Below are 19,068 nucleotides of genomic sequence, written 5' to 3'. Positions count from 1 at the left end.
TGCCTTCACCCTAAGTCGGCTGGGATAGGGTCCAGCCCCTCCGCGACCCTAGTGAGGATTAATGTAATGTATGGATGGATGGATGGTATACCGGACGAACTCATTGTTCATCATCGTCAGTCACTATTGTGCTGCAGTACGACCGACTAACAGCAGGGGTCGCTGTGGCGTCGCGAAGGCCATCCAAAACTCGTTCTCGCTCTCGCGGTAGCTCCGCGGAGTCCGCGCCTCCACCGGCGGCGACATTCAGAGAGGAGATGGCGGCCAGAGGGGGGTTTCAGTCGGCACCGACGGGTGGTGGTGGTGGAGCAATGGGACCAGGACCTCCGGTACCGGGTGCAGGACCAGGCATGGGGCCCGGGACTCCCTCTGGAAGAATGGGGCCGTCGTCCGGAGCGCAGAACCACATGTACCGCTCCCCGATGCCCGGGCCTGGGTACCCGGTGAGATATCGCTCCATCTTTGCTGCTGACGCGTTAGCCAGTCCGCTAGAACAAAGCCGCTCACCGCTGCTTTGTCACTGGTGGCTAACGTTAACCTCCATCACCGTAGCGGGCCACAGCTCGTCCTCACTCTTAGCCCCGTCGAAAAGCGGCGACCCATCAGAAACATTTTAACCGGCCACTTTGAATGACTATCAGAGTTTGTTTGTTGTTTGAATTTGCTAACCCTCCCGCCTGCTAACATTAAGGTTAGCTAGCTGGTCACAGCAGCCAGTTAGCTTAGCCTGCTAACGCCGCTAACTGTGTTTCGAACAGTTTTCCCTTTGAAAACACATTAATAGAGTTCAAGTAGTTTGCAAACAATGTAAGAAACCAAGCCTTTAATGTTTATACGTCGTACTTCAGTGACTTCACGCATTTGGTGAATTCAAAAGTTTTACAATCCAGTTCACTTTTGAATGAATGCACTGCACCATCACCAGTTTGTATCAATGCAAATCTCCAAAACACAGAAACGTGGACAACAGGGGAAGTTTCAGCTAGGACCCGACTGTGCCCTGTGTGTACTCGGTGTAGTTTGCTGCAAGCCAGATAGTGTTTTCATATTACAAAAGAAACGTGCATTTGGTGAACCGACTATCACCTCGGTGGAAATGGTATTACACAACAAAGTCAGTGGACTAAGATGGTTACTCTGGAGAACTGCTGATATTTTAATTTGAGGTCTTCGTGCTTTCACCATCCAAGATACGTGCATTAACTGCGCATATAGGTAGCTAGGAGGATTTTTTATGTGTGTGGAAATTTACGTCTTCGAAGTTAACAGTATCCTGTATTTCTGGGCTGAAACAATGAGTCGAATCATCCATAAAGAGAAAATGAATTTGCAACCTTTGATAAATGAATGATTCAGTCATTTGTCTTTGCCTAAACTTTTTCTGTTTATTTTATTTTTTTTTGTCATGTGAATTCAATATTTATGGATGTTCAGTTGTTGATCAGACAATACAAGGCATTTGAAGGTGTCACTTTGTTGGAAATTAGAAGAGGTCCTACAATTCACAATCATTTTATAGGCAAAAGAATTGATAGGGAAAAATAAAAACCCCTACAAATTTATCCGTAATGGACAAATCTCTAGTAGCAGTCATTTTTGCTATTACATGCAGACGTTAAAGACGATAGAACTATTCTATTTACAGATTCTGTTGCTAAAAGTTTTCTGTCTCTGCCAACTTGTCTATTTTAAGAGTTGCTTCGTCCTAAAAGAAGGCCACGTAATCCTGGTGTGATTTTTAGAGATATCTAGATATTAGGTTAAACTCCCGTCTGCACATTGTAGCTCCGTGGCATCTAGTTAGTAGCATCAATAAAGCAAATGTTACATTTTATACATTAAAAAAAAACTACAGTTGAGTAATCAAAAATTGAGGTGAAAATGCAACAAACAATTGATTTCTGTTCATTGAAGATAATGCCATACACCATGCAGAATGTGATCGGATTTGTAAATCTATTTGTAAATCTCAAATGTTTTGCAAATTTAATGCAGTTATACCTTGTTCTTGCCTTAACATAAAGAATGTGAAAGTTAATATATATGATATTGATATGGTGTCAGATGGTCTCATTGATTAGAAAATAAAATTTTGAATTTCTGGAGTACCGTACTGCAACACACCTGACTCAAATTAGTGGATCATTAACAGACTTGTTAATGTCTGAAAAGAAGAAACCCAAGTACTAATTCAAGAGCAGACAACATGATCTTGCTTGATGTATAGACTTGTGTAGAACTTGACAACAAGCTGTTGGAGATCCATTAATTTGAGTCAGGTGTGTTGCAGTACGGAAACGTCTAAGACCTGCAGGACAGTAGCTCACGAGGACCGGAGTTGGAGATCCCTGATATAGACATAAGTAATAGTTTGCAAGATAATTTTGGACTTTTAGTACAAACCATAAAGTGATTGATTTTCTAGGGATGTAACTTTTAAAAATCCCCTTTATAGATGTTTTAGACAAAAAGGCTCTGCTAGAAATAATAATTTGTGTCTTGTACATTTACATAATCTATGAATATGCAAACCTTGTTCATTTTAAAAGTTAACTGCCTGATACAAGATGTCTCATGCTTCTCCTAGTTTTTATGTTACAGATTCAAGGTCAAACATTCCTCCCTTTGCAGATTAAAACTGAAAGTTTCTTTCTGTCGTCAAACTCTGCACATACATACGTACTTTTCCTTGTGAGGCTTGACCCCAAATGTTTTCAAATGCATGACTTTAAAGTTGCCCTTGTGCTCCGTCTGTTTATTGTTTGGATGCATTTTGCTTAAGAAAGCTCAGTAACAATAAGTGGTTACTGTATTGCATATTGTAGGTCCCTTATAAGCACATAATATCAGTTCATAGTCGGTATTAGATTGTAACTTTTTAAAGATATTTCTGTGGTCCAGGGTTTTTTACTTTGCTCATATTGTTTTGGAGCCTGTCGCCTTCATCTAATATGTTGTCTCTTAGAATGTCATGATTGTACTTAAAATCATGATAGAAATGATAACTAATTTATCACTGATCCACAGCAGTTGAAGAGTTTTCTGCTTAGCTACTGCCACCCTGAAACACAGTTCAGTGAAAGTATGTAACATCTTTTTTTCTCCAGTGTCCTTGGCTGCTTTCACTCACACAAGCAGCCTTTCACTACATAGTCAAAGAGGCTTCATACTCTGAATACTGCAGATCTCCTGTTGTTCTCAGGCAAACCAAGGTTGTACCAATGTATAGTGTAAAAAGCACTAAATGATTGACATTCAGCCCCTTTCTGCCTACATCGCACTGTGTGGAAAAGGCAGAGCCCATTCATCTGGCCTGTATTGTTGAGGAGTCGGGTGTCCGTCACTCTTCCTCCCTTCAACGCTCTACCATAGGCACAGGAGAGAGTGTGTTTTGCCTTCATCTGTCTCATTTGTTGCACTGTGCTGGAGGAAAAGCTGCTATCAGTGATTTGTCATTTATCTGCTGTTCTTGCCTGCACACATGCAGTCAAATACAAGAAGCCGTCTGTTTGAGTTCTTAGCACATGGTTTGGTGAGTTGGCTGTGATGTTTCTTTTGTGTTTACTTGTCTAAAAGGCATGCAAAATTGTTGACACTTTTTCTTAAAGGGAGCCGGAAATATTTAAGTATATGGATTTGATTATAGAAAGAGTGTTATAGTGTTGTCGAGCTTGCTGAGCTGTATGCCTTGTTTTTATTGTAGTTAGAAAATGTCTTAATGCTAAATTGGTTTTAATTAGTTTATAATGAATACATTTACATCAGGAAATGTGCTGCTAATGTTTTGCAGGCATAGTTACAGTTACATTATGACACAGATCGGTTTATTTCTATATCCTATAGCAAACGTAACCACCACATTACACAATGTCCAGGACTAAAATGAATTGGTGGTAAGGTTTAATTAGCTTTTGACCTTGGATATACAGTTTGTTTACTTGGCACTTATTGCATTTGAAACTTTTTATATACACAGCAACCCGTACACCACAAGGTTAATTAGCAGCAAAAATATTATATATTTAATTTGCAGCCATAATTAGCTTGTCTGACCCCTGTTATCCATTAGAATGTTTGAGGATGTCCACAAATTTCACTTAATAAGGGATCACTTATTTCACCTGTATTTATTTATTTTTTTTTTTTTAAGTGTGACTGATGTGTATCATTATTTTCTTTGCACACATTTATTTCCCTTTTTGAATAACATTTTCCAATGTGACTTGCAGTTGCTTTGTTGCTGTAGCAGTGCACTGTTGTTAAGCCACAGTACTCGAGCTACCGTTGTAGCTACAAATGTGCAGTTTAGGTATGCAGTGTGCACGGGTGGTGCCAGTGCTAAATTCTCACAATTGTCACAGTCCTGGGGTTAGACTGCAAGCAGGTTACTTCCAGTACAATTCTCTGTTTGAGTGGGAGGCTCATGTCCATTTGTATGTGGGTCAAGGCTCTTTTACAGGTTACTGTGTGCATTATCAGATTGCATACATTTTAGGGCTGCAACAAACAACAATTGTCATTACCAGTTAATGTGCTCATTGTGCTATTAATAAGTCTTTAACGTGACCTCTTTTTTTTTTTGCCTAGTCTAAAGACCAAAATATAAATTTTACTGCAAATTACTGATAACAAATTCTGACATTTAAAAACAAAAGCTGAACACTGACACTGATTGACAAAGTCCAGAATTTCCTTGTTTCCATTCACTTAGTGCTAATATTTAGATTACAGCATTGTGTGAAGCACCTCTTATAATTTTTCCTGGGAGACTGAATTTCTTGCATTTCTGACATTCAACAAGTGAGCAGCCATGATGTTTTTCCGAATATAACATTGTGCACTACTTGTTATAGGCCACTTATTTTTTATTGTTCAAATACATGAAAAACTTACAAAAGTTGTGTAAGAATAACACAGCTACACTGATCAATATGCATTTTCTAAAAAACAAATGATGTTCTGTACAGCAACACATAGACCGGCAGTGCGAACTAATTCAGCTGTGCACTATGCTTCCACTGTAATGATCAATTTGAGTGCAGAAGGAGAGAAACTGAAATGGCTGCTTAACATACCATTTCATCTGTACTGTTAGTGTGTATTGACATTAGCCTAACAGCTGCAGATAGCTGGCTAGCTAGTATTACCTACCCAGCAGGGACAGACTTTCACAACTTCCACAGCTTCATGTTTTGTAGCCAGAGATAATATTCCATTAAAAAAAACATCAACAAACAAAACATTTTCAGTCCAGCCCTCATGTAGATTTCTAGATAACCAAAGTCAGCTAGTCCCTCCAGCCCTGTAAATCTTCTTTCAGGCACTGATAATCTATAAGCTTTCCTATCTTTTCTCTGCAGAGACCAGGCATGCCTCCATCCAGCCGTATGACTCCACAGGGACCAGCTATGGGCCCCCCAGGATACGGCAGTAGCCCTGTGTCTCGCCCTGGGATGCCTGGCGTCATGGACCCATCTCGTAAGAGGCCGGCCCCCCAACAGATTCAGCAGGTCCAGCAGCAGAACCGCAACCAGCAGTAAGTCCCTCAACTCATGTTGCTTCACTTTAACCCTCTGATCCCCAAGAAGGTGCTCTCAGTCACATTTTTACTTCCTGCAATATAAAGTCCTACACCTCTCAGGAAACAGCACAACCATGGCGAGAAGTAGAGAACTTTACAGTGTCTTATGTGCAGTATAACCCACTTATAAAGAGAAAAATTCCAGAAAAAGAAAAAAAGGAGAAAAAAAAGTGTGGTGTTTGCTATACATAGTGTTGGAAATTTACTACGTACAGTCGTTGAAATTGACAAAAGTAATAATAAATACAAATTTTATGAAAGTCTTAACGTTACTTTTGAATTGTGGTTCAACAGAAATATTTCATATTTTTAAAAAAACGAAGCATGGTGGGACCCATAAACTAATATTTTGTTGAACAACCCTTTGAGACAATCACTGCAATCAAAGTGTTTTCCTTAACTCTCAATCAATCTTCTGCACTTGTTGACAGGTATTTTGATTTTGGCCCACTGCTCATCAGCAAAGTGCTCTAATTTGTCCAGGACAGTTTTTTCTTCTTTTCTTTTTTAAATATTCTTTTCATCCACGATTAAAAAACAATTTCTTACTTCACTAAACTGCAATTTAGCAATTTTTTATTTATTACTACTTTTTTCTAGGGCCCGGCCGATATGGGAAAAAAAAAGGTTTTCCAAACAAATATGTCTGTAATGTGGGGTATTTTATTTTAGATTTGCATTGTACTTTTTTCTTTCTGTGGAGTATGCATGAATGTAGCTACCAGTTGTACTGATGAATTTATCTTTAGGTTTAGGCCATAGGTGTAAGCTGTATATAAGCAACATGATGAGTGAAGTTACTGGCAAAACATTCTTTATGCAGCCCTCTGAAGTTCCGTACTCTCAAAGACTGTGCTGTCTTTAAAGTTGATGAGAATAAGTTAATAAAAATGTAAGTTAAATAAGTTAGTTAAAAAGTTGGATAAAAAGTTGTTTTCTGTAGTTCTTGTAAAAACCGTCAGAGTGAGGCCCTATGCGCTGTTTTGGTTTCAGAATTTGCAAGAGTGAAGCTCAAAAACGAAGCTTTTCGTGGTGTTGGTGAAGTGTTTTTACACGCTTTTGCCTTGGAGAGTATTTGTCTTTTTACAAAATCAAATTGTACAAAATAAATGTAAGAAAGCGACTGTGACACGTAACAGCATTTACTGTTTTGTGAGAAATTAAGAATATTGTGAATTTTGCCTTTTCTTTAATGAAAGGGTATAAATACATTTGAAGACAACTGTACATTTGGAATTTGTCTCCATATCTGTCTTCTGTCTGCTTTTTGTTAACACATCCTGCAGTTTAGTGGAATAGTCCCTGGATTATTGTCACAAGACTTTTAGTTGCAATTCAGCCACCAGTGGCTTTTTAGTTATGCTGTGGAGCACAGAATCTTTTGTTTTTTTTACAGAATCTTTGTGCTTTGTGTGAATGCTTAAAGTTTTGGTATTTTTTTAAGATGACGTGTAGAATGACTTGATTTTGATGAAACATCACAAGTTTAAGCTTAAATTTGGTTATTTTCACAGAGACCTTCAGATCATGCATGATACATTCAAAGACCTTTTGGAAAATTGAAAATCCAACAATTCTTTTTTTTTTCCCCTTTTTTTTCTTCACTTTTTTTTTTTTTTTTGCAGTTTTGTGGTTCTGACAAATTGTTTAATGTTGGCACCTTTTCTTTTTTAAAGGTAACATTTCTTCCAAACCTGCCAGCAGATTTTGGGGAATAAATTGTCAAGGTGTAATCAGATGTCAGCATGAGTCTGTTTTTGCACCAGTTTACGCCTGTAGACCGTCATGCCCGTGCCTGTTGAGTTTCTGATTATTGTTAGCCACAATAATGTTTCCTGCAAGAAATCAAGAAAATGTCTTTCCCATTTCAAATTAACAAAAGAGACACACCCAGTCTTATCAGTGAAAAGGAATAGCTTAAGTTTTAATTAAAAGCACTAATAGAGTTACTCAGCTTTTATGTGATAAATGTGAACCGAAACATGCCCAAATGTTTTAAAGCTTACCAAAAGCATCGTTGCTATGGAACTGCATGATAAAGAGTGTGATTGGTGACATGTTTTTTTAAACAAATATTCAGCAACAGTGTTGACTATTTTTGTTTCATTCAGTATGGCAGACACACTCTGCCTTGAGTTTCTCAGATGTGAGGGTTTGCTGAATTTCTTTCTTTCTTTCTTTCTTTCTTTTTTTTTTTTATCTTTAGATCTTGGGCTATTTGTTTGTCCAAATAGTGTCATCTTTTCATGTAAAAATGTTAACCTTGATAGGATGCTGACTGCCCACAATTCAGTAAAAGTCCTTCACCTGCACCATTTAAATCAGGCACTGCAGAATTATTGAACACAGTGCAGACCTCTGGATGAGGAACTGAATTATTGTTGTTAGTGCAGCGTGTCTCTTTGTGTGTTTGTGTGGGTGTTTGTCACTCAGGTATCGCACTTAAGAATTCAGCTAGCTTCTTTGTCTTTTTATAAAGATATGCTGAACCACTCTGACTCGCATTTAAATGAACTTGTTTTGGTTATTTGTTTTTACAGCACAAAGAAGAAGAAGATGGCTGATAAAATTCTACCTCAGAGGGTGAGTATTAGTCAAACTGTGGCGCGTGGAAATCCATTAATACTTGCTGTGATTATGTTGGCAAGACTGTTTTGCTCGTCAATTTGAACATCAATTTAGGCTGTGATCACCAGTATCTTATGTTGTGTCTCAGATCAGGGAACTGGTCCCAGAGTCTCAGGCTTATATGGATCTACTGGCTTTTGAAAGGAAACTGGACCAGACCATAATGCGCAAGAGGCTGGATATTCAGGAGGCCCTCAAGAGGCCCATTAAGGTGTGTTTCAATTATACCCATCCCTTATGGGCTCTAAATCACTCCAGTTCAGACCTTAAATTACCTTTCAAGCCATTCAGAACTTCAGGGGTCTTCATGCTTCCTGTAATTGGACAATTGCATTGAATAAAAGCTTGTTTATCCAAATATATACGTTTTACAGGTTGCCGTGTCAAGGTGGGTTTGTTTGTTTTTGTGATCTCACTGTTGAACTACCTCTGATGTCTTGTTTCTAAGATACCGATTCTGCTTGATCGTTGGTTTTATGATGATGTCGCTGCGAACGAGATGTTAGCGTTATTGTAAGGTTTATTTGATAAATTTCTGCTTAAGTTGTTTCACTGATGTTACCTTAAATTAAGCTGCATGTGATCAGAGCCAATGTAATCTCATCTAATCCTTGCCTTGAACATAATTTATTTCGTCAAATGACACAGAACTTAAGCTTTGGGATTTTAAAGAGCAGATGGGCTTTGAAAACGGAAATTTCTGAACCTCTGCTGATTATCAGTGTAGTTATAAATTCTGTGGTGATTGAGTGGCAATGGTGACATGAGTTTTAAGTTTTTTTTGATTGATTGTTTTCAGCAAAAGAGAAAGCTTCGGATCTTTATATCCAACACCTTCAACCCTGCAAAACCAGATGCTGAGGACGGAGAAGGCACAGTGGCATCATGGGAGCTACGTGTGGAAGGGCGTCTGCTGGAAGACGTAAGCTTCTTGATTGAAATTTTGCTCAACTTCCTAAAACTTGATTTAATTTTTTGTGGTTACCGACGTCAGTATGGCATATTTTTGTCACGTTGTAGTCAAAATAACCCACCAAAATACCTTCCATAAATTACTTGTATTGGGATGCATTGATGATAATTTTGGCTTTCCACAAAAATTTTCATGTTTTTTAAGATCTCATCCTTCATGAAAAAAAAAATGAGACAAATGTTTTATTTTGTTTACAGACAGCTGTTTCCAAGTATGAAGCCACCAAACAGAAAAGGAAGTTCTCGTCATTCTTCAAGTCCCTGGTGATCGAGCTGGACAAAGATCTGTACGGTCCAGATAATCACCTTGTTGAAGTAAGAGAATTTATTTAATTGATTGATCAGCAAAAGCTTTCTCTTCTTGTTATATGTGTCGGTTTTTGTGCTTCTGAGAAAAGAGCAGTTTTAATCCTACATTTTCCACTTTAAAAATTGTTTGTTTATCTAGATTTTATTGTTATTTTAAGTTGATAATAGACTGATTTTGATTGGATTAATTGGTTCTTTGGTGGTCCAAACAATATTTGGTGTTGCTGCAGTGACGACTGCAAGAAAACCTCAATAAATTGTGGACAAAAGTTTATAGGCTGATAAGTAAATTCACTACTTGTTCCTTAAATGTTCCTTGTATCCATTTTAGTGGCATAGGACTGCCACCACCCAGGAGACTGATGGTTTCCAGGTGAAGAGACCAGGTGACGTGGGTGTTCGCTGCACGGTCCTGCTCATGCTTGACTACCAGGTAAATGCTCACGTGTTCACTGTTTCTTTGTAGTAATGTTTCCTTTAAGTGCTCTTCAGTTACATTTTTTTTCAAGTAGTGGAGATGCTGATATGTAACAGCACCCTGCTTTAATCTTCCCTCCATTCCATCATTCATGTCTCTTTATCATAAAGCCCCCTCAGTTCAAGCTGGACCCCCGACTGGCTCGTATGTTGGGTATCCACACCCAGACCAGACCTGTCATCATTCAGGCCCTTTGGCAGTACGTCAAGACCCACAAACTCCAAGACCCACATGAGCGCGAGTTCATCAACTGTGACAAATACCTGCAGCAGGTGAGAGGAGCCACTTTCTTACACATCATGATTACTTGATTGTGTTACTTTAATCCATTAAGACCAAAGGTGCCCTTTAAACACTCTTGTAGGTATGTGTATGTTGTAATGGGTCTTAATGGGTTAAAACTCACCAAAAGAGGCCCTTGTGCACTTTAAACATCATGAACACAAACTGTTGGTGGTTCTTGAAGCTAGAGGGATCGGCAGTCTAAAAATTGTCCTGGTTCCTGTTTTGGATGCTGTACAGACTTGCTGTCTCTCTGTTTGTCCTTGTATGGAGACTCATTCTCTTTCTGGGTCACTTACTTGTTTCTCTGTGCTTTTTTTCTGCTCTGCCAAGACAAACAGCATTATGGATGGTTAATGTTAAATTCTTACACAGTTAATGTGTGAGATAAATATTGTCTGTATGGTTAGTACCTTGGATAATCATACTTTGTTCTAACCGTACTGTTAAAATTTGGAATATAAAAAGTTAGAATAGAGGGGTGATTTTAAAAGCTGAAAATTTGTTTTGTAAGTCAATGATGCAAACAGTCTATTTGCTGACACAAAAGCAATATCTGACACAAAAGAGACAGAGCAGCACAACAAAAAACTGTTATCTGCACTGAGTTAGCTACAACTGAAACCAATTCTTAATGTGGACCAAAGTTTGACTGGTCTATATTTGGTGGATGCTTTAGTCCAACAAGTGTTGTCTAAGACTAAAATGATGTACTGTGCAATAACTGTGGTTTGCCTTCATTTTGCAGATCTTTGAGACTCAGCGAATGAAATTTTCTGAGATCCCACAGCGCCTGCATGCACTCCTGATGCCCCCAGAGCCCATCATCATCAACCATGTGATCAGGTAACTTCATTAAGATAATGTAAGAGATAGTCTTAAACCACAACTAAGAGTACTGCAACTAGGAATCATTTTCTAAACTGATTAATCAGCCATTTATTTTCTAAGTTTCTCCTTGTTTGTCTGGCTATGCACTGTCAGAACAAAGTAAAAAAAAAAAACATAGCAAACTGAAACTTCAAAAGACTGGAATGCTGAGACACTGATCAAATGGGTGCCACTGAGTTTTACATTGACTAACCAGTCTACTGAGTGAGTGCTTCTTTCATTTGAAGTGACTTTTCTGGTCTTGAATAGCCATAAGTAATAGATGCTCATAAAGTGTTAAAGAAATGAAGATTTTACCCAACATAAGAGCTGAGTTGGTTGATTTTATAACCTGCTTCTAATGTTATTTAATGACCAAAACTAAATATAATGCATATACCGTGTTGCTTTAATAGTGTGGACCCCAATGACCAAAAGAAGACTGCTTGCTATGACATTGACGTGGAGGTGGACGACACACTGAAGACCCAGATGAACTCCTTTTTGCTCTCCACAGCCAGTCAGCAGGAAATCGCAGGACTGGATAACAAGGTAGAGACCTTGGCCAACAATCGCCAGCTCTTTTGTTGCAGATGTTATGTTTTATTGTATGTTTTATATAAAGTTATTCCCACATATAGGGATTTTTGGCGTCCCCGAAGAGATTTTAGCCAGCACCAAATAACAGTCGGCCCCAAAATGATACAAAAAAAAAAGTGACAATAAAAAAATGTAAACACTTTTGTTAATTTGCTCAAATGTAACATTTTTGTTTATCAAATATTGAGAAATAACTGAAAATGCATAGATTTCTGGAAAACAAGGTAACACAGACTTATTTTACTGTACATGGACTGATCTGGCCTATTGTCGCTGGTAGTCACCCCCAAAGGCCCACTGTGAGCCAGGAAAAACTCTTTTGTTTGTTTAAGGAGTTTTACAGAGTTGTGTGTGTGCAGTGGGAGTTGTGTTTCCTGTTTCCTTGTTGGGTTTTTTTGTGCAGTTTTGATCTTTTAAACAACTAAATCGCCCCCTTCTGTACAAAAACTTCTAGAGATGTGCTAGAAGTCAAAGATAATTCATACCTTTCATATCATATTGTATCAGTGAACATCTGTTTCTAAGATGCAAGTCTCAGTTTGCCACGTGAGAACATCTGTTTTGAGGCCAGTTCAAGCAATTTAAAACAAATGTGAAAGTGTTTTTTCCTCCTTATATAAACCCTTCTTTCACTGAGCCCACCATGTTGAATCTCTACCATTTTGTGGGCCTGCTGAGGGTAATTTCACACATACCTGCTCCTTCAAATTGCTGCCTGTGTATTATTGCCTTTTTTCCTCCCAGTTTTGAGGTCAGTCAGGTCTCCTTGACCTCCTGCTAGCAGCCATTACCTTGGCTGGGATAGCTGTAATCACACTGATAAGGTACAAAGCCATTCTGCTAAAGGAGGTCCCTCTGTGTAGTCTTTGTTCTGAGACAGCTCAGCAATGTAAATACGGAGAGGTTGTTTAGTTTGTTGGCAGCATTTGTTTTGATACTTCATTTTAGGTTTGGAGAGGATTACACCTTGTTCCTGCTGAGTCCAAAATCAGAATTGACTGGTAGCTTAGCATGTCTGACTTTTCTCTGTATTTGTTACGGATTTTGACACTTTGGGGATCATATAAACCAGAGATGGGACCTGTTTCACGGTCAGAACCTGGGTCCAACCTAATCACATCTAAGTGGTTGGCCAGTTAAAGATTTGTCTTCATTTTTTTCTTTCTTTTTTTAAAAATACAAGTAAGGGTGACCCTCTTCTTTTCCAACTTTTTGTAAAATACATTAGTTTTAACAGCCTTGAGTACAAAGTGAGGCTTCATCAGTCAGACTTGTGAAGTTTTATTATAAAAAAACAGAGGTACCTTTTAAATGTACTACTACTCACTAAAATGCATTGCATATATATGACTTTTCACAAAAGCATTGAAGGCATTTCCTCCCTTGAGAAAACATTAGCAAGATGATTTATTTAACATTCTGAAACCTGCATTGTTTATATCCATTTTTACTTGCCAGCAGCCTTCTCCTCTTTCGTCTTTGTTTGCGCATTGCAACATTTTTTGGCACCACCTTTAGATCACAAAAATAGTTTGAAACATCCACAGGAGTATGTGTCACATTATTACAGACATGGAGGGCATCTGCTCATAAAAAACTGTTTTATATCATAACTAGTGTAACAACAACAACAAAAAAACTCCATAGTGTAACTATAGGCCCAAAGCACTGCAGTGTTTGTTTTTTTTTACTGGACATTTTTAATGATGTAACTGAATTAAAAACAAGTGGCCTCTAAGTTAACCACAATTTTATTATGTTTTTAATGTATCAAAAAGAAAAAAAATAAGCAATTAACATCTAAATCTCTACACTAAAACTCAGTTAAATGTGCAGTTTTACCACAGCTAAGACTGATGACAACAGCTGCACAGTTGCCATTTGTTATAGTAAGACAACACACTTTGTGGCAGGTTTTCAAGTTCCGTGGGAGTCAGAAATGGCAACTGTCCAAGCAAACAAAGGAACAGATTTATCTGTGCAACTGCAACACTAAAAGTGCTCATATATTTTGTGGTGCCATGATGAAGGGATGCCCTGATGTAACCCAATTTTGGAACCACTGAACTTGGGCATACTAAACAGCTGTCCTCAGATATCCAGTGTTTCTGCTATTCTATTAGAATAACCACATCAAATGAAGACTATTTAAGTGACGGGTCCTCTCTTTTCATTATTCTCAGATCCATGAAACCATTGAGACCATTAACCAGCTGAAGACCCAGAGAGAGTTCATGTTAAGTTTTGCCAGAGATCCTCAGGGCTTTATCAACGACTGGCTGCAGTCCCAGTGCAGAGACCTCAAGGTGAGTTTGCTCATTGTAACTTACATTTAAAGTCTTTTATTTTTGGTCCACCATCACATTAGATAGCATGTTATTTCTGCTTTGGTACATATGACAGCTATTGTCTATTTAGAATGTAGCATTTGTCTTTAAATGGGGAAAACATTTTCAGTCACCTAATGTTTCGAACACATTTATATGGGGTCATGGCATCAGTCATTTTGATGACTAAATGCTGAGTTAGCCTTTTTGCCTGAATGCTCAACAGTCATTCAGGAAGAAACCCCTTGTGGATCAGAAAGATGAAGAAGCAGCAGTACCCGTTTCTCCACTGACAGTAACCTCGAAAGATCAGAATGCAACGCAGCAGAAAGATGTAAAGTTGTGTGGCATTTCCAGTAGAGGGGACGTGACTCATCGTTTTCAGTTGTTATTCTGTTTCTCCATAGTGCAATTCCACCGTTTTTATTTCTGTCTGCTCTATACAAGAGACGCCTATTTCATGTTTTTTCCCCACTGTAGAGATGGGATCTTTTGTGTTGTTTTTCCTGGGGCATGTCTGTGATTCAGGTTATATTTAAAAAAAAGAAAAAAATACACTTGACCTAAGAGCCTGTAAAACTTATTTGCATACAACAACTGCAAGCCCATTGTGGATGGTTTATTTCTAGACATAAAGGAATGTAGGGAAGCAGAAACACTATGAACCCTTAAGCCCTAGGCTATTTTTTTTAAAACTCCTATCTGGGAAAAAAAAAAAAAGCTTCCCTAAATTCAGTCAGTACCAGCTGTAAAACTGTAAGGTCAAAATAAGCAACCCTGGGCTCTATGCATGAGAGGCGTTGGGGAGAGTTTTGAAATTCAATAAGTCTCTTTCCTATCACTGAACGAGAATAATAAGTTAAAAACTCCAGCAGAAATTGACATTTTTCCTTCCTTCTCATATGAAATAGAGACTTGATACCAGCTTTATAACAATGAGTCAGGGACACTGATGTTATTGAACCTGCTCTAAAGGTTCTTCAACTGCAACTGTACCAGATTGGACACAACAGAAATGAAGCGCAACTTTCGTTTAAGTCCCAGTGGTATCAGACAGTCTCTTCAGTGAATGTTCCAGGCTTGGCAATCTTTGAAAAATAGCGCTGTTTGCATTTTTATAACTTATAATGGGCTGGACCTTCAAAAGCACTTCAAAATACCATACCTGTATAACACAAATAGATGATAACTAATGAAATGTACTTGGTGTGCATTAATTCAAATGTTACGAGTCATATTTAAAAAACACAAACATTAAGATGTCCTTTGCTATGTTTGACTCAAAGTAACAGTTTGAACTTAACAGTGTTTGGCCCTGCTGTGCTCTGCTGTGTCACAGTGACTTGAGTTTAAATCCACTGTTCAACTACGGAAACGGGAATCTTGACATCTTGCGCACAAGCTCCTCCTCCAAACACAAGGCTCATGCTGCTCACTCAGGTGTAACGGTAAAATAGAGCATGAAACATTTAATAACATGTCCGACTGGATGCACGTTCACCCCCCTCTGTCTGCTGAGTGAGCCGATTAACTGCTGACCAGCCTGTCACCCTCCCGCAGTGTTTGTTCAGCCGAATCTCTGTAAAATTGGACAAATTCAGTCTGAAGTTCGCTGGTTCCTCTCACAGCAGCTGCCCAGTCGACCCTATAAAGACCCTGTGCTCTTTAATTTATCAGCTGTAGCACTAGTTCAGATGTAGTTTGGTCTAATAATATCTTTTTCTGTTAACAGACCATGACAGATGTGGTAGGAAACCCAGAAGAGGAGCGAAGGGCCGAGTTTTACTACCAGCCGTGGGCTCAGGAGGCAGTTTGTCGCTACTTCTACTCCAAGGTAATCAGTTATTCCTCTTTTTGTTCTTGCTCTCATATTTTGTGGTTGTTCTTTCTAGCTATGCCAGTAACAAAGTCCTACCAGTTCAGTATAAAATATTTAATCCATCAGCTATGTGAAGGATTGACATGAAATTTTGTAGAGACATTCATGGTTCTCAAGAATAAATAGTGATGACTTTGGTAATCAATTGTTTCATGCATAAGGCTGCCTTTTAATTAACACAATGATATCAGTAGTGTTCCTCATTTTTTTTTAGAAATATCATCGCTAGAGCTGTCTGTCCTGGGGCTACATGTAAATCACCGGATAGTCTGCTGATTATTTTCTCAATTTGTCGAGCGTTATGTCAGAAAGACATCAAAAATTAGTGAAGAATGTCTATTATTTCTGGAGCCTTTTCAAAATGTTGCCACCATCCAAAGATCTTCAGTTTACGGTCAAAAAGCAGCAAATCATCACATTTGAGAATATGGAGCCGGTAAATACATGGCATAAGTGTTGAACTAATTAATTCAATCGTACCTTTATAAAAGTAATGCTGTTTAATTATCTGTTGGCCACTGAATTAAAGTGGTCAGATTGTTGTAGTGCTAATTAGCAAATGTCAGCACGCAAAACTGCAGTAATGGACATAGTAAGCATCATATTATGCGATTGTCTTTGTTTTTTATTGTCTAGCTTGACTGCAGTCAGTTTACTCGTGTTGTTTTTAATCATATCCATTGTTGACTTCAACATTTTTCATCATGACATTGTCTTTTGGTGATGTCAGGTCCAGCAGCGGCGACAGGAGCTGGAGCAGGCGCTCGGCATCAGGAACACCTAAAGAAATCGGTCCACATGCAGCAGGAAATGAGAAGATGCTGTTGTGCTGTTGGAGACAACTAATGTGTGTGCGTGGGATTTTCAGACTGAATTTCTCCCAGAGTTTCATGAAAAACCTAGAGAGAGACATAGATACTAGATGGCTTCACACCTATATAGGATGTCAGTTTTTCTTTTTCACCCTGCAGCTCGGCCACGATTGCGATTTGGGTTCTACTTAGTTTTTGTTGTTTTTTTTTTTTTGGTTTTTTTGAAAAGTTTTGCCCCCACTCCACAACAGAGCTCCTCGAGCACAATTTTCTTTTTTATTTTCTTTTGCATGTCTAAGGCTTACCTGGAAACATTCCTCTCATTTTGATACATTGTGTCCACACAAAAGTACAGATTGTACACAAATGAAAGCAGAGGGCAGATTGTACCTGGCAACTCTTCATGTATTACGTCCCCGGAACAAAAAAAAAAAAAATCTTAAATCAGCCGGAATGTGTCGAGACGGCTGTGTCTCTTTGTTCCCTTTTTGGAAAGTAAATTTACATTTTACACTCCTAACCCTTCCCCCCAGATGCTTGCCCATTTAAATAAATATTAATTGTGATTGTGTTTGTAATCAATCGGGCTTCTTTGCTGCACATTGGCTGTTCATGTGTCAGTTTGTATTAAGTTGTCATCGGTTTGTTTTGACAGTTTGTGTCACAGTCTGTTGTACAAGCTCAGTCAATCACAGCAGAATATACATTGCTGTGGCAAAGCGGTTATCTTTTGTTAAGGGTGCCATTTAGTATGAAGTAGTTTTTGTTTTTTATTTCTTTTTGTTACTGTCAATGATCCTTGTTTTAAGAATATGTATTATATCCGTACTTGTCTTGTTAGCTAGTACAGATTATCATGGAAGTAGCTAGTATGAGTACCTCTAGTCTATATAGTTTTGTAAATACTGAGCAGAAAAAAAATTGAAGATGGATGTGAAGTAAAATGTATCACTTAACTTGGCTGATCTTTTTCTTAAGTCTTTGTCTACGCTCAGATAGTTGAACCAGTATTTATATTATTGATTGGCCCGCGCTCTCAGAGCCCAGCGATTTAGCTCTCCACAGTATAAAGAAGGCCGTCTCATCTGACAGCCGCTGCTCTGCAGCGCTACATGCAGTCAGATTTATGTTGCTTTCAAGGTGAGAATAGTTACAATTTCTGCATTTTTAGACTATTGTAATTTAATCCCAGGCAGAGAAGCCATAAACAAATGTGGCAGAGCAGATTTGAGGAGTGGTAGCTTCTTCGTATACTGACTGATGACATGTCATCTTTGGGTTTAATGGTTGTTTCCCTTTTTGAGGTTAAGATGAGTGTCCTGGCTGAAATTTTTGCGTGTGTGCATTTTATTAACAAAATCCAAGAATACACTAATCAGGGTTTGGGCAGGTACATGATTTGGAATGAGAGTTGGGAACCTCTGGGGTGTTAAAACACAACACTGGGGGGACTGTAGAATTACATGAATCTGCAGACTTTTTCATGGACCAAACCTATTTTTCTGTATGTTCTTATGTTATAATAAAGGGTATGTAAAATGCTTCTGTTGTTGTCGGTGATTTTTAAGCATGTTTTAATATTTTAAGCAGTTATAAGTTCTGTATGTGTCAGAATTAGATCATTTTGGAATTAGATATGCTATTTTTTATCTATCTCAATGCTCAAAACAAATCCTAAATCCAATATGATTTGAATGAAATGACTTGTGTTAACTATCCAAATTTAAATGTACCCACTGAGTCACAGAAGGGAAAAAAATAAAAAAATTCTCAGATCATTTACTGCAGTAAAACAATGTAAATGTACTCTATTGCAAGTCATCACTCCACACCTTATAAATATGACAATACATAAATGAACTATTAGTACAGATTCATCTATGCACAAGCTGCATCTTACTGTTGTCGCTGATGGAAACAGCTACTTTAAATTCTTTCTTTTCAGATGCAGTTCAGCAGTTTTGTGATTGCCACATTAGGGCTTGGAGAAACCAGATAACTGAGTGTGATGATTAACGGTACACAGTAATAATTCAAGCATATGTCTTTTTTTTCTGTTTTTTTGTGAAATCATAATTTGTCTTTGGCCTCATGTAAATGGAGTTATCTGAGAAGAACAGAGTGTAATCTGTTGTAAGGACTCCTTGTTACATGTGGTAGGTCTGCTTGAGTGTACGGTCAAAAGAGGATGGTTTAATATGTAATAGTGCATTGTGATTGCAGTTTTGCATGCTCACAGTCAAAGACTTGCAGTAGTAACTAAACAGATCTACTCAAGTATTTCTATTCTATGCAAATAGAAACACATGATGTCTTGATTAAAATAGTAG

General features: G+C 38.2%; 1 protein-coding gene across 1 annotated transcript; it reads left to right on the top strand.

Annotated features, from left to right (window-relative positions):
- The first annotated feature begins 225 nt into the window (after positions 1-225).
- Positions 226-18,281, top strand: smarcd1 (SWI/SNF related BAF chromatin remodeling complex subunit D1). The gene is made up of 13 exons (XM_008279267.1): positions 226-443; positions 5,361-5,536; positions 8,122-8,164; positions 8,298-8,420; positions 9,009-9,131; positions 9,380-9,496; positions 9,822-9,923; positions 10,079-10,240; positions 10,999-11,096; positions 11,537-11,672; positions 13,904-14,026; positions 15,780-15,881; positions 16,657-18,281. The coding sequence occupies exons 1-13, from the start codon at positions 258-260 to the stop codon at positions 16,708-16,710; spliced, it is 1,545 nt and encodes a 514-aa protein (XP_008277489.1). The 5' UTR covers positions 226-257; the 3' UTR covers positions 16,711-18,281.
- The last annotated feature ends 787 nt before the right edge of the window (positions 18,282-19,068 follow it).

Source organism: Stegastes partitus, unplaced genomic scaffold, assembly GCF_000690725.1.
Source record: "Stegastes partitus isolate 25-593 unplaced genomic scaffold, Stegastes_partitus-1.0.2 Scaffold151, whole genome shotgun sequence".
Lineage (NCBI taxonomy): Eukaryota > Metazoa > Chordata > Actinopteri > Pomacentridae > Stegastes > Stegastes partitus.
The sequence above is the reverse complement of the archived record's forward strand: the minus strand, read 5'-3'. Positions and strand labels throughout refer to the sequence as shown.